Genomic DNA, 13,229 nt, shown 5'->3' with positions numbered 1-13,229 from the left:
ATTGACTCATTCAGTGGGAGTTGAAGGCATGCAACCCCTTCATGATTATGGCCTTTTGTTATGAGAATATAGGAAGGAAAATGGCAATACTTATAAATTAAAATGCTGAGTCAAGGCTGCTATACTAAATTTTTGTCACTTTTGCTCCTGAAGTATGTTGAAATCTGTTACTTGGAATGTTAATGTGGATAGCATTATGACTCTCAGTACAGCAGTTCAGGTTTTGGAGTATAGGCACATTATTAGCACACTTGGAGGAGTTCATTCCGGCTGAATATTGTAATGGTATCACAGTAATTAATGATGAGCAGATGTATATATTAAAACCTATGAGTTGGTCAGGAGGGAGAGTTTTAAAATTGTGGCAACCGCAAATGACATAGAGACATTTTCTTCTTTTGTTCTGCTCATGTTAAGTTTATGGACATTAATGTGAGTTCTGTTTTTCCTTGCTTTGGAGATCTTCTGTACTACTTCCCTCAGTGGGAGTTAATCTGCATGTGTCAAGAGAGTATCTGTCTGTGTGTGGCTCTTCTACTACATTACACTTCTTCAGTACTATGGGAGGTCTACCCACCCGTGCTGTGAGAGCAAGCAAATATATGTGCAAAGTGTTCACTGTCGTTAAAAAGTTCTGTCTTAAATAAAACTCCTTTTGCCCATATTTTTCTTCTCTTTTCTTGAATTTGGGTTGCTTCACTTCCCTCTCCCACCTCCATGATACCAGGGTTGAACTCATGTACTTGTTTCACCCCCTAGGGAAGTCATATTAAATCAAAAGGACAGAACTTTCACAACCACTCTAATACGCTTGGAACAACACCCAACTGTGTTGTGGGAGCTACGTGTGAGAAGTGAACTGGAAGGAGGGGAGGACTCTACTTCTGAAAGTTATTCTGTGTGTTTTTTTCATATGTCCTATAAATTTATCTTCTGTTTTTCTTAATAGCAATGGTTCAGCTACATCAGAAGATCTTTTCTGGAAACTTGATGCACTGCAGATGTTTGTTTTTGATCTGCACTGGCCAGAACCAGAATTTGCCCATCATTTAGAGCAGAGACTTAAACTTATGGCCAGTGATATGATAGAAGCCTGCGTCAAAAGGTACAGTTATATTTTCAAATTGTCTGTTAAAAGTTGTAACACATTTGGACATGAACATCCATGAAATGTTAATGAGAACATCTAGATGTGTGGTATCCATGTAGAATCCTACTGCAAAGATCCTAGCCCATCGCTTTGACCATGTCATTCTTTTCTTTGCATCACTCACCGACTCCCTCTTCTCTATCGCATCAAACATAAGCTGCTTGCCTTCACTTTTAAGGTTCTCAACGTCCTGTCCCTACCTTACCTATTGTCTGTCATTCACTATTGAGATGTTAAATCCCACCTCCATTTGGTCCATGATACCAGCCTCTGTCGCCCGCTTCTTTGATTTTCATACAAGTACCCTTATGCTTTCTCCCATATTACCTGTCATGCTTGGCAGGCGTTCCCCACAAAGCCACCTCATTAACCTCCTTTAAAACCCTGCTTTTCCATAATTCCTACAGAAAGCTTGACAATGATGTGCTGAGACCGCTGTCTATCGCACTGACCAAATTGCCTCATTGGTTCATTGTACCCACCCCAAACCCCATCTGTCTGTCTGTATCCATCTGGTGTCTCTTGTTTTATACTTAGATTGTAAGGTCTTTGGGCCAGGGCCAGGCTTTTTGTTCTGTGGAGTTTTTTTTACAGCGCTGAGCACAATGGGGTCCTGATCTATGAGTGGGACTCTAAGCATTATGATAAAACAAATGATAAACAATAGGGCTATTTTGGGAGCGTGCAAAGACCACAGATCCCACTTTTGATCCTGAAGCATAAAGCTATTATAAGATGGGTGCTCTTTGTTTTTTAAAGTGAGTTTCTGGCCCTATTCCTTTCAAAGGTAGATTTGAACATGTAAACATAAATTAATGTAAACCGATCACTGGGATGAAAGTTTGTCACATGGATTTTTACTGAACATTACAGGTTATTCACGACTTATCAATAATCATACCACCCAGGATTAGCCTTTGGGATTCATGAAACCCATATTCAGATATTCTTCTATTTTGGGGGTGACCCTATACCAATTTAAAACTGTGGGGGGCCTGTGCCACCTGGGATACTGCTAATAGCACTTGGTCAGCTACAGTCTCTCTTGGCTCCCTGTTGGCTACTTGAATGTCTCTTCTGATGAGTAGTTAGTGGGTCTCTAAGCTCAAGGAAGGGTGGCTACAAAGTATAAAAGGCAGTATTGTTTTGTAGACTACTACGCACAGGTCTGAGAGCAAGAGACTTCTGCATTCCAGTCTTGGCTCTGACATTGACTGTGTGGCTTTCATCAAACCATGTAACCTCTTCGCCTCAGTATCCCCATACGTAGAATTGGGATAATAATACTGAAATGCATCACCCGGGGGTTATAATGACTAAGTAGCCACTGTTTGTAAAACACAATTATATAAGTGCTGAAATTCACTAGGATGTACACAGATCCCTCACAGATCTGGGTTGTAGTTTGAGTCTGTCCTAATAAATTATCTTGCTGACCTTCCTCTGAATTGAATCCTAAGGCTTTCACTCTGTGTAGCGGCAAGATCACAGTGGTTTGGTATATATGTTAAGGGAAGAGGTTTGAGAAATACTTTTTGAAGGCCACCCAAAAGTCCTAAAAAATCATCTACATATTATCAAAGTCAAGTGAGGTGCCAAATGCTGTCTTGATAGCAGATTGTACTGAGATGTACACTTCAAAATGATAGAACAGTGCAAGTACATTTCAAACTTGCTAAAGGATCTACAGAATATGATTTCAAGCATCTTAAAGATATATCACAATATCCTTGCTGCTACATATAAGCATAAGCTAAATGTTGTTTATACATTTTATATAACTCATAAAAATATAACTGATAAATTATGATGAATGTTATCTAGATATATCTAACTAGAGCTAGGTTGAAAAATAAAAACCTAATTTCATTAAAAAAAGTAAAATGTCAAAGTTGTTTTAATTTTGATGTATTTGAAAAGGACCCATTTTTTATTTTATCAAAATTTGACATGATATTTTTAATATTTCTTAAAAAATCAACAATAACATTATCAAAATGGTTGTTGACATTTTTGTTTGTTGAAACAATATGAAAAAAACAATTATTAAAAAAACAATTTTTCTGCAAACAAAACAATTTGATAACCATTTTTCTGGTGTTTTTTAAAAAAAATTGTAAAAAAAAAAAAGCCTGAATGATTATGAAAAACAATTTTTTGACAAGGTAGATCAACAATCATTTGAAAAATACTGAACAGTTCTTAGTGCTGACCATAGTGGTTGAGATTTCAAAAGCCTAAACTTTTCCTGTACAATAGTTTGCACAAATTGGTATTTAGAGTGGCAAATAAACAATCACTAGCTCAGGCACCTATTTCTGTGTTCCGTTGCTGATTTCTCAGACAGAAATATGGGGGTTCACATGTAAAATGAGCCCAGATGCAAATTTTGTGGCTGCACCTTGAAAACCCACATTTGAAAAGAAACCTTTTTTATTGACAATTTTTAAGTCTGTGTTACTGCCTTCAAAGTGATAGGAAGATTTAAAACCATATGTCTAGTCTTGTTTGACAAGAAGGAACCTGAGGTAAGTGGCCTAAAAGCAAATTGTTTCACTTATCACTCCTTCCGTATCTAACTAAAAATCAACTCTTAGAAGATTTGCAATCAAAAATTCTTGGTAGAAGAGAAATCTTTTGACACTGTAAATGAATGAATTACATCTGTGGTCCTGAAAACATGTTCCACCACGAAGTGCAGGTGGTTCAAGTTTATTGACTGCCAATGTGAAATTGTGGCTTGCTGGTTAAAGAGCATGGAACTTACAGAATGCCTAATAAGCTACTATGGGTAGAAAATACTTCAAGCTCTAGTGTCATTGGAGAAAATTAGCAAAGCTGCTTATCACCTCAAATTTACCACTTATCCAAATATGAAGGCTTATCCTCTGTACTGCTTCATCATGGTGGCAGAACAATATCCACAATCTTCAACTATTACATTTCTACTTGGAAACCTAAGATCATTCCAAGTGATTTCAAGCATGCAGTTATTATTTTTATAAAAAGAAGAACAGATCATAGTGTGGAACTTCCTGAAGGTCCACTCTTTCATCTGTTTGTGGTAAAGCTCGATCAAAAGTCCTTCCCAATCATCTCTTACATACAACTGTATTCCTACCCAAGAGTCATTGTGTTTTCTTCATTGGTCTGTGTACCAGGGAAATTACTTTTACTCACTGCCGACTCCAACAAATGTCATGAGACCAATATCAGCTGCTTCACAAGGCTTTTATGGACCCAGCCAGGCCACCCGTTATATAAAAGAGGCATATTCTGAACAATCCCACAAAAAACACTATCATATGAATGAATTTGTCATCATCTGTTTATTCCAACAACATATATCTGGAATGCTATCTGTAAGCAAGTTGGGCCTAGTATGTTCAGAACTTTAAAGAAAAGCATTTTTATAGCAAATCAGAACTGGATCAGGTAATAGTAGCGAAGTACTGGTGCATTGCTGTCATTACAAGTGGTCTCTGTTAGGACACAAGCTGCCACATGATGAATCAGCTACACCTTTTGAGTTGGCTTTTCACTTCGGTGTCAGGTACTGTAGAGCTTGTTGCAATAGGCAAATCTGAAAATGTCAAAGGCCTGATTATGAGATCTAGACTTCTTTTTTAAGCAAATCAGGAAGACTGATGGCTTCCAGGTGCATTGGCTTAATAAGATTCTCAGAAACAACTCATATGGCTAAGTCTTTAACATGAAAATTGCTGTCCTTCGGTAAATTCATCTCCAGTGGAGTAGGAACTTTATTCAGTAGCCCTCTATGTGCCCACCATAGGGCACATTCTAATTCAGCTATGTAAAGTTTCACCTCAGCATGAGTTTCCATGTGCAAGACACCCGTAAATGGTCCCAAAACAGCAATAACATTGCAGCTGACACATGAGAAATCTTGTCACTCTCTCAAATCAAATGGAGAATCATATGAGGAAAGTTTTTTGGGGAGAGATGAAATGAAACTTTTAGGCTGATTTATACAAACTGTTGTAATGATTATAAGAATTATATTTCTCTAGTAGCGTAGATGTTTGATTTAGCCGTCCTTTTACATTTGTATAAAATAGGCCTGATTCTGATCTCACAGTAAATTTTCTCTGATGTAACTCTACTGACTGCAGTGATTTTGCTCTGGATTTACACCAGCATGAGACGAGAACCAGATCTTTGTGTATCTATCTTTGTTTTAATATGAAAGGAAATAATTTAACTCACTTTTTTCTTTATTAAAGATTGTTTTTTTTTAATTAAAGCCGTAAGAGGATTTTTGAGTCAGATGTATCAGAAGTGGTATCCTAACATGACAGATTAGCTGTTACGTTTTAATGCAGAAGATCCAAATATTTCTTTGAGCTTTATATTTTTACTGCTTGAAACTTGTTCACAGATAATGGATTAGGAAGCATATTGTTAAATGTATTATGTTTTTGCCTATCAGTCATTATTTAGCTAAATCAAAGCAGAATTTTGAGATTACTTTCGTGTTCTACTGAACAGATGAATATTTTACTCTACTACTTGTAGTATTGTGTTCCTACATGCTTCCACCTGGTGCTCACAGACTTAATTTTTAAATTAACACATTTAGTGAGATTTTTGCTTTTACATGTCAGTTGTCTGGAATTATGACAAACTTTCATGTTGTGAATTCATGTTTAAATAAATAGAACAAGAATTGCATTTGAACTCAAGCTGCAAAAGACAAACAAATCAATGGACTTGCGTATTCCTGCCTCTGTGTGTACGATGTTTAACGTTTTAGTTGATGCCAAAAAGCAAACTGCTAAACTCTGCATTCTGGATGGTGGGCAAGAGGTAGGTGGAATTGTGTATGTTTAGATTAATCAGGGGTGTCTAGCACTGTGGACTGTCTTTACTAGATTGATTAAAATAGCTTTGTTTTTTATTCGTGTATTTTGTCTTCTGAAATGTGTCACATAGTTTTAATTTTGTTTATATAAGTATCTGAGTATCACTGAGGGTGCAGACTGTCCCCCATTATTCCATCCAAATGGACAGAGGAAAGTCCATAATTTTTCTTTGTTCAGGGAGACACCAGGAGGGATTTTGCACTGTCCATCCCAGAGCTTCTCCTGAGTTGCATCTAAGAACCAACCTTGTTTATGACAGCATCTTAATAGCACAACTGAGCCAAAGCATCATTCTTTATAGTAACCTGTTCATCTGATTAGATTTATATTTAATTGGTTCTTTTAATGCTCTGGCTGGCATTTGCACCTACATGTGCACGAGAAAAATTTTAACTAGAGGAGAGAGTCATTGAGTACAATTGTTAACCTTTAACTTTTGCTCTTCTAGAACCTGTGTAGAGGCCATTGTTTGGGTGCTGTACAAATGGGGCTGTAGAGAGAGCCTCTATGATGGGGCAGTGGCCCATGCTTTTTGAGTGAATGTACATCCATACTTGGCTACTCCCCCATCCCTTTGTACATAGAATACTCCCAGTCTTGTCCGGAATAATCTGTGCAGTGGTGAGGGGGCAATAGTGGTCTCTAGGCCATCCAGAATACTGATGCACAATTAATACTGCTTTTGCAGTGTTGATGTACATGGGTGGGGGTGGGGGTGTAATTTTGTTTGTTTGGGTTTTCATGGGGGAGGGAAACCAATTGTCAGAATTTGACACCAACAATTATTCCTGCCTTGTGCAGAAATATATATATATATAATCACATCATTGTTACAGGCAGTTTTATTTTTATTTTATTCAGCCATATCATTTCTGTTGATTGCCCTTTTGTGTTGTCTTGGTGGGCATGCTCCTCATTTCCTTAGCTCATCTATTTAAGTTAGCATTTTAGCCATAATTAATTTTTCATTTTAATGAAATGTTCATCATTTTCCTGTTCTTCCCCCTGTTATCTGCTTTTTCTACTTTGATTTTCCATGATTTGATCCAGTTTGCTGGTCAGTGGGTAAGTGCCTTTCATTTTAGAAACTGCTTGTTCTTTGTGAATTGTCTATATTCAATGCTTGTTATAAACTACCTATTACTGTTCCTGCTCATTCAGCAACATGGGCTGGAGGGACTTCCTCTGCTGTTTGAACTTGTTAGGCAGTGATCAGTCACCAGACACCAAATTTCTTCTCACCCCATCCAGCTGAAATCTCTCTTCAGGCTGGTTCCAGAAATTTCTTCTGTTTATCTTCTGCCCTGCTACAGGCAGATGCCTTCAGATCCTCCTGGAGCAGAACACACAAGAATGGGCAGGAAGTACTCTGAGCATGGCTGTGCAGTGGTACTGTGACTTGTTCTTGGTGCCACAGTTGTTATGTCTCTCTTGGCAGCTGGTATCAAGCAAAGTGCCCCAGGGGTCAGTCCCGGGGCCGGTTTTGTTCAACATTTTTATTAATGATCTGGATGATGGGATGAACTGCACCCTCAGCAAGTTCACAGATGACACTAAGCTGGGGGGAGAGGTAGGGATAGGGTCCAGAGTAACCTAGACAAATTGGAGGATTGGGCCAAAAGAAATCTGATGAGGTTCAACAAGGACAAGTGCAGAGTTGTGCACTTAGGAAGGAAGACTCCCATGCACTGTGACAGCCTGGGGACCGACTGGCTAAGCAGCAGTTCTGCAGAAAAGGACCTGGAGATTACAGTGGACGAGAAGCTGAATATGAGTCAGCACTGTGCCCTTGTTGCAAAGAAGGCCAACAGCATATTGGGCTGTATTAGTAGGAGCAGATCGAGGGAAGTGATTATTCCCCTCTATTCAGCACTGGTGAGGCCACACTTGGAGTATTGTGTCCTGTTTTGGTCCCCCCACTACAGAAGGGATGTGGACAAGAGAGAGAGTCCAGCAGAGGGAAACGAAAATGATTAGGGGGCTGGGGCACAGGATTTACGAGGAGAGGCTGAGGGAGTTGGGCTTATTTAGTCTGCAGAAGAGAAGAGTGAGGGGGGATTTGATAGCAGCCTTCAACTACCTGAAGGTGGGTTCCAAAGAGGATGGAGCTAGGCTGTTCTCAGTGGCAGATGACAGAACAAGAAGCAATGGTCTCAAGTTGAAGTGGGTGAGGTCTAGGTTGGATATTAGAAAACACTATTTCACTAGGAGGGTGGTGAAGCACTGGAATGGGTTACCTAGGGAGGTGGTGGAATCTCCATCCTTAGAGGTTTTTAAGGCCCGGCTTGACAAAGCCCTGGCTGGGATGATTTAGTTGGAGTTGGTCCTACTTTGAGCAGGGGATTGGACTAGATGACCTCCCGAGGTCTCTTCCAACCCTAACATTCTATGATTCTTGCTCCCTTTCAAGACTGACTGAGTCGGACAGCTTTGGAATCTCCCTCACCTCTCAGGGGAGGCAGAAGAGCACGTCAACACAAGACCAATAGCATCAGAGCCAACCCCAGAGACTCCAGCACCGCTTCACCTCAGCCCATAGTAGTGAGTCCACCTCTACCCCTACTTGTTTTTCAGGCAATGTCCTGAGAATAGGCTTCCCACTTCCTCCTCAGGGAAGGCAGCACTTCCATGAAGGCCTTTCACACAGAAGGTAAACAGCCCCACTCTCTCGATCCATTCCATTCCACTTCCCTTCTCAGGGCAGGAACACTTAAAGAGGGCCTCCTGCATTGCCAGCCAAATACTCTCAAAACCATCAGAGCTTCAGTCCTTGCCAAAGGGCTCTTCAGAAATCTTCCTGTGCCGCTCCCATGTGGCACTGCAGTCTCTAGAGCTCCAGTCTCCCTTCATCATCCCCTCTCAGCAGCAGCATAGGGAACCATCTCAGGTTCTTACTCTGAAAGCATGAGACTTCCTTCATAGGGCCTAATCACATCAGCCACACTATCAGAGGCTCGTTCACCTGCACATCTACCAATGTAATAGATGCCATCGTGTACCAGCAATGCCCCTCTGCCATGTACATTGGTCAAACTGGACAGTCTCTACGTAAAAGAATAAATGGACACAAATCAGATGTCAAGAATTATAACATTCAAAAACAAGTCGGAGAACACTTCAATCTCTTTGGTCACTCGATTACAGACCTAAAAGTGGCAATTCTTCAACAAAAAAACTTCAAAAACAGACTCCAACGAGAGACTGCTGAATTGGAATTAATTTGCAAACTGGATACAGTTAACTTAGGCTTGAATAAAGATTGGGAGTGGATGGGTCATTACACAAAGTAAAACTATTTCGCCATGTTTATTCCCTCCCCCGACTGTTCCTCAGACGTTCTTGTCAACTGCTGGAAATGGCCCACCTTGATTATCACTACAAAAGTTTTTTTTTTCTCTCCTGCTGGTAATAGCTCACTTTACCTGATCACTCTCCTTACAGTGTGTATGGTAACACCCATTGTTTCATGTTCTCCATGTATATAAATCTCCCCACTGTATTTTCCTCTGAATTCATCCAATGAAGTGAGCTGTAGCTCACAAAAGCATATGCTCAAATAAATTTGTTAGTCTCTAAGGTGCCACAAGTCCTCTTTTTCTCATTACCCTGTAATTCTTGTAAAGGACCGAAGGCAGACATTCTTCTTCAACTATTCCTTAAACTGGGAAAACTGAATAGTGGAGTGTATTGAGGCTAATGCTTCTTCATATATTTATTAATGCTGGGCAGCAAAGTTGGTGAACTTTGTCAATGACTCCATGGTAATTTTGATTAATACAATCCAAAAAGGATTCTGATTAACTCGAGAAGCATTAAAACACTTCATGTGGCTTGGCAGTAGAAGACCAGAGGAAACATAATATAAATAAACACTGGCAATAGTAGTTTAAACTCATAAAGTGGTGGGATATTGATTTCCAAGAACCTCCAAGGAAAAGACTTGGGATTCACCGGTGATAACAATAAAGATATTAGTCCAATGTGCTTCAGCAGTTTAATAAAAACCAAATAGGATACTTGGGTGCGCCTAAATGGAACAGAAAATAATACAGAGTATAATATAATATTGAACAAGATGTGGTCAGGTATAGCTTCAAAATGTAAACTCATCATCACAAGAATTGGGAAAGAATTCCTCTCTTTTCCAAATGCAATAATGCACAGGTGGCCAAGTGCAGTATGAGTATATTTTAGGGCTGTCGATTAATCACAGTTAACTCATATGATTTAAAAAAATTAATCATGATTTTAAAAAAATCACGATTAATGACACTGTTAAACAGTAGAATACCAATTGAAATGTATTAAATATTTTGGGATGTTTTTCTACATTTTCAAATATATTGATTTCTATTACAACCCAGACTACAAAGTTTACAGTGCTTACTTTATATTATTATTTTTATTACCAATATTTGCACGTAGAAACGATAAAAAAAAGTATTTTTCAATTCACTTCATACAAGTACGGTAGTGCAATCTCTTTATCGTGAAACTGTAACTTACAAATGTAGATTTTTTTTTGTTACATAACTCCACTCAAAAACAAAACAGTGTAAAACTTTAGACTCTACAAGTCCATTCAGTCCTACTTCTTGTTCAGCTAACTGCTAAGACAAACAAGTTTGTTTACATTTACAGGAGATAATGCTGCCCGCTTCCTATTTACAATGTCACCTGAAAGTGAGAACAGGCATCTGCACAGCACTGTTGTAGCCAGTGTTGCAAGGTATTTACATGCCAGATATGCTAAACATAAGTATGCCCCTTCATGCTTCGACACCATTCCAGAGGACATGCTTCCATGCTGATGATGCTCATTAAAAAAAAAAATTGTTAATTAAATTTGTGACTGAACTCCTTGGGGGAGAATTGTATGTCTCCTGTTCTGTTTTACCTGCATTCTGCCATATAGTTCATGTTATAGCAGTCTCGGATGAGACTCAGCACATGTTCTTCATTTTAAGAACACTTTCACTGCAGATTTGACAAAATGCAAAGAAAGTACCAATGTGAGATTTTTAAAAATAGCTATATCACTTGACCCAAGGTGTAAGAATCGGAAGTGCTATCCAGAATCTGAGAGGGACAAGGTGTGGTGCATGCTTTCAGAACTCTTAAAAGCTCTTTTCTGATGCAGAAACTACAGAATCCGAACCACCAAAAAAGAAAATCAACCTTTTGCAGGTGGCATCTGACTCCGATGATGAAAATGAATGTGCGTCGGTTGGCACTGCTTTGGATGGTTATCGAGCAGAACCTGTCATCAGCATCTACGCATGTCCTGTGGAATGGTGGTTGAAGCATGAAGGGACATATGAATCTTTAGCACATCTGGCACGTAAATATCTTGCAACACTGGCTACAACAGTGCCATGTGAACGCCTGTTCTCACTTTCAGGTGACGTTGTAAACAAGAAGCGTGCAGCATTATCTCCTGCAAATTGTAACCAAACTTGTTTGTCTGAGCGATTGGCTGGACAAGAAGTAGGAGTGAGTGCACTTGTAGGCGCTAAAGTTTTACATTGTTTTATTTTTGAATGCAGTTATTTTTTGTACATAATTCTATATTTGTAAGTTCAACTATTATGATAAAGAATGTGCACTACAGGACTTGTATTAGGTGAATTGAAAAATACTGTTTCTTTTGTTTTTTACAGTGCAAATATTTGTAATAAAAATAAATATAAAGTGAGCACTTTGTATTCTGTGGTGTAATTGAAATCAATATATTTGAAAATGTAGAAAACATCCAAAAATATTTCAGTAAATGGTATTCTATTATTGTTTAACAGTGTGATTAATCTCCCTATTAACTGTGATTAATTTTTTTAATCGAGCAATTAATCACAATTTTTTTTTATCACTTGACAGCCCTAGTATTTTTGTCTTCCTCCCCAGCATGAGGTTATTATCATTGTCAGAATCAGCCACACCTGAAGGACCAGTGGTCTGGTCCAGAAAGGGAAATCTTATATGTTCTTAGCTCATGGTAAGTTCACCACTGCTGAAAATAGTCTCCCCATTGACACTCTATAGACCTCCTTTGGCTGCAGCTGATCACATTTTTTGAGAAGAAAATATCCCAGAGCCATTGGGATGCCACATTCTGCAATGTCTCCTTCAGGGATCTCAGGAATGATGCTAGGAGATTTTCTTCATAGAATATCAGGGTTGGAAGGGACCTCAGGAGGTCATCTAGTCCAACCCCCTTGCTCAAAGCAGGACCAGTTCCCCTCCCCCTTTTTTTTGGCCCCAGATCACTAAATGGCACCCTCAAGGGCTGAACTCACAACCCTGGGTTTAGCAGGCTAATGCTCAAACCACTGAGCTATCACTCCCCCAGTACTCAAATTAGTTCAGTTCTGTAAATTGCTTTGTCTACCCTCCCAGCCCCTAAATGAACAATACATCAGCCAAGGAAGAATTTTAAAATGACTAAAGGTGTGTTATTTTTCTGACTTTCAATTCCTTCATCTATTCAGAGAGAATCATTTATACTATCCATTGGTCTCACTAGGGCGAGTTTAGAGACGTGGAGGCCAAATGTTGCCATAAATATCTCTTCTAGATAATTTCAGAAACTGGACTGTTGGGCAAGGATCATGCATGCAGCATTGCCAACACTCACAGTTTTATTACAAGTTTATAGTGTTTGATGTTTCTCTTGAAGCTCCAGCTTCAAATGATTACATGAGAACCTCAGCTTAAAAAAAAAAAAAGTTTATAGCCCTCATGGTTGCAGAGAAAAACTTGAAAACATTAACCTTAAAAGTTCCAAACCAGGAAGCAAATAAAATAATCCAAATTTTTATTAAAAAATATCTCATTCTCTGAAAATCTTGTATCATGATTTTTGAACACTTGGGGTTGCCTGAACTCCCTTCTCTCAACTTATTCCTATGAGAGTTACTTTAGCCTGCAATAGATTAACTCCCAATTCCTGCAAAATCATAGGTAATCAGGATAGCGATGGGACAGGAGAATGGAGGGAAATGAAAATATAAGGATTTGGGGCATTAGAAGTGGAGGTAATTTGCATGAACTTTTGGGTAACTCTGCAACTGTCAGCGGTGGCACTAAAGTTGAGGAGATATGGGTGACATCTGTGAGAAATCAATTTTTGGATACTTCTGCTGGAGAGGCAGGATCCACTGTCTGCTGGGATTGCATAACAACAAAAGACACAGATTATT

The 13,229-nt window shown here is 39.0% G+C and overlaps 1 protein-coding gene across 26 annotated transcripts in view; it reads left to right on the top strand.

The window, feature by feature from the left end:
- Window positions 1–13,229, top strand: part of CADPS2 (calcium dependent secretion activator 2) — a 556,952-nt gene that overhangs the window by 491,039 nt on the left and 52,684 nt on the right. For 15 of the 26 annotated variants that reach the window (XM_037888978.2, XM_037888967.2, XM_037888973.2 and 12 more), the window contains 2 exons: window positions 950–1,105; window positions 5,830–5,977. In XM_037888978.2, the coding sequence (XP_037744906.1) occupies window positions 950–1,105; window positions 5,830–5,977 (304 nt within the window). Of the gene's footprint in view, window positions 1–949; window positions 1,106–5,829; window positions 5,978–7,083; window positions 7,099–13,229 lie in introns of all 26 variants that reach the window. The other 11 variants (XM_037888976.2, XM_043550250.1, XM_043550230.1 and 8 more) reach the window with 1 other exon arrangement.

This window comes from Chelonia mydas, chromosome 1 (assembly GCF_015237465.2).
Source record: "Chelonia mydas isolate rCheMyd1 chromosome 1, rCheMyd1.pri.v2, whole genome shotgun sequence".
Taxonomy (NCBI): Eukaryota; Metazoa; Chordata; order Testudines; family Cheloniidae; genus Chelonia; species Chelonia mydas.
Note: the sequence above shows the minus strand (reverse complement) of the source record. Positions and strands in the feature narration are given on the sequence as shown.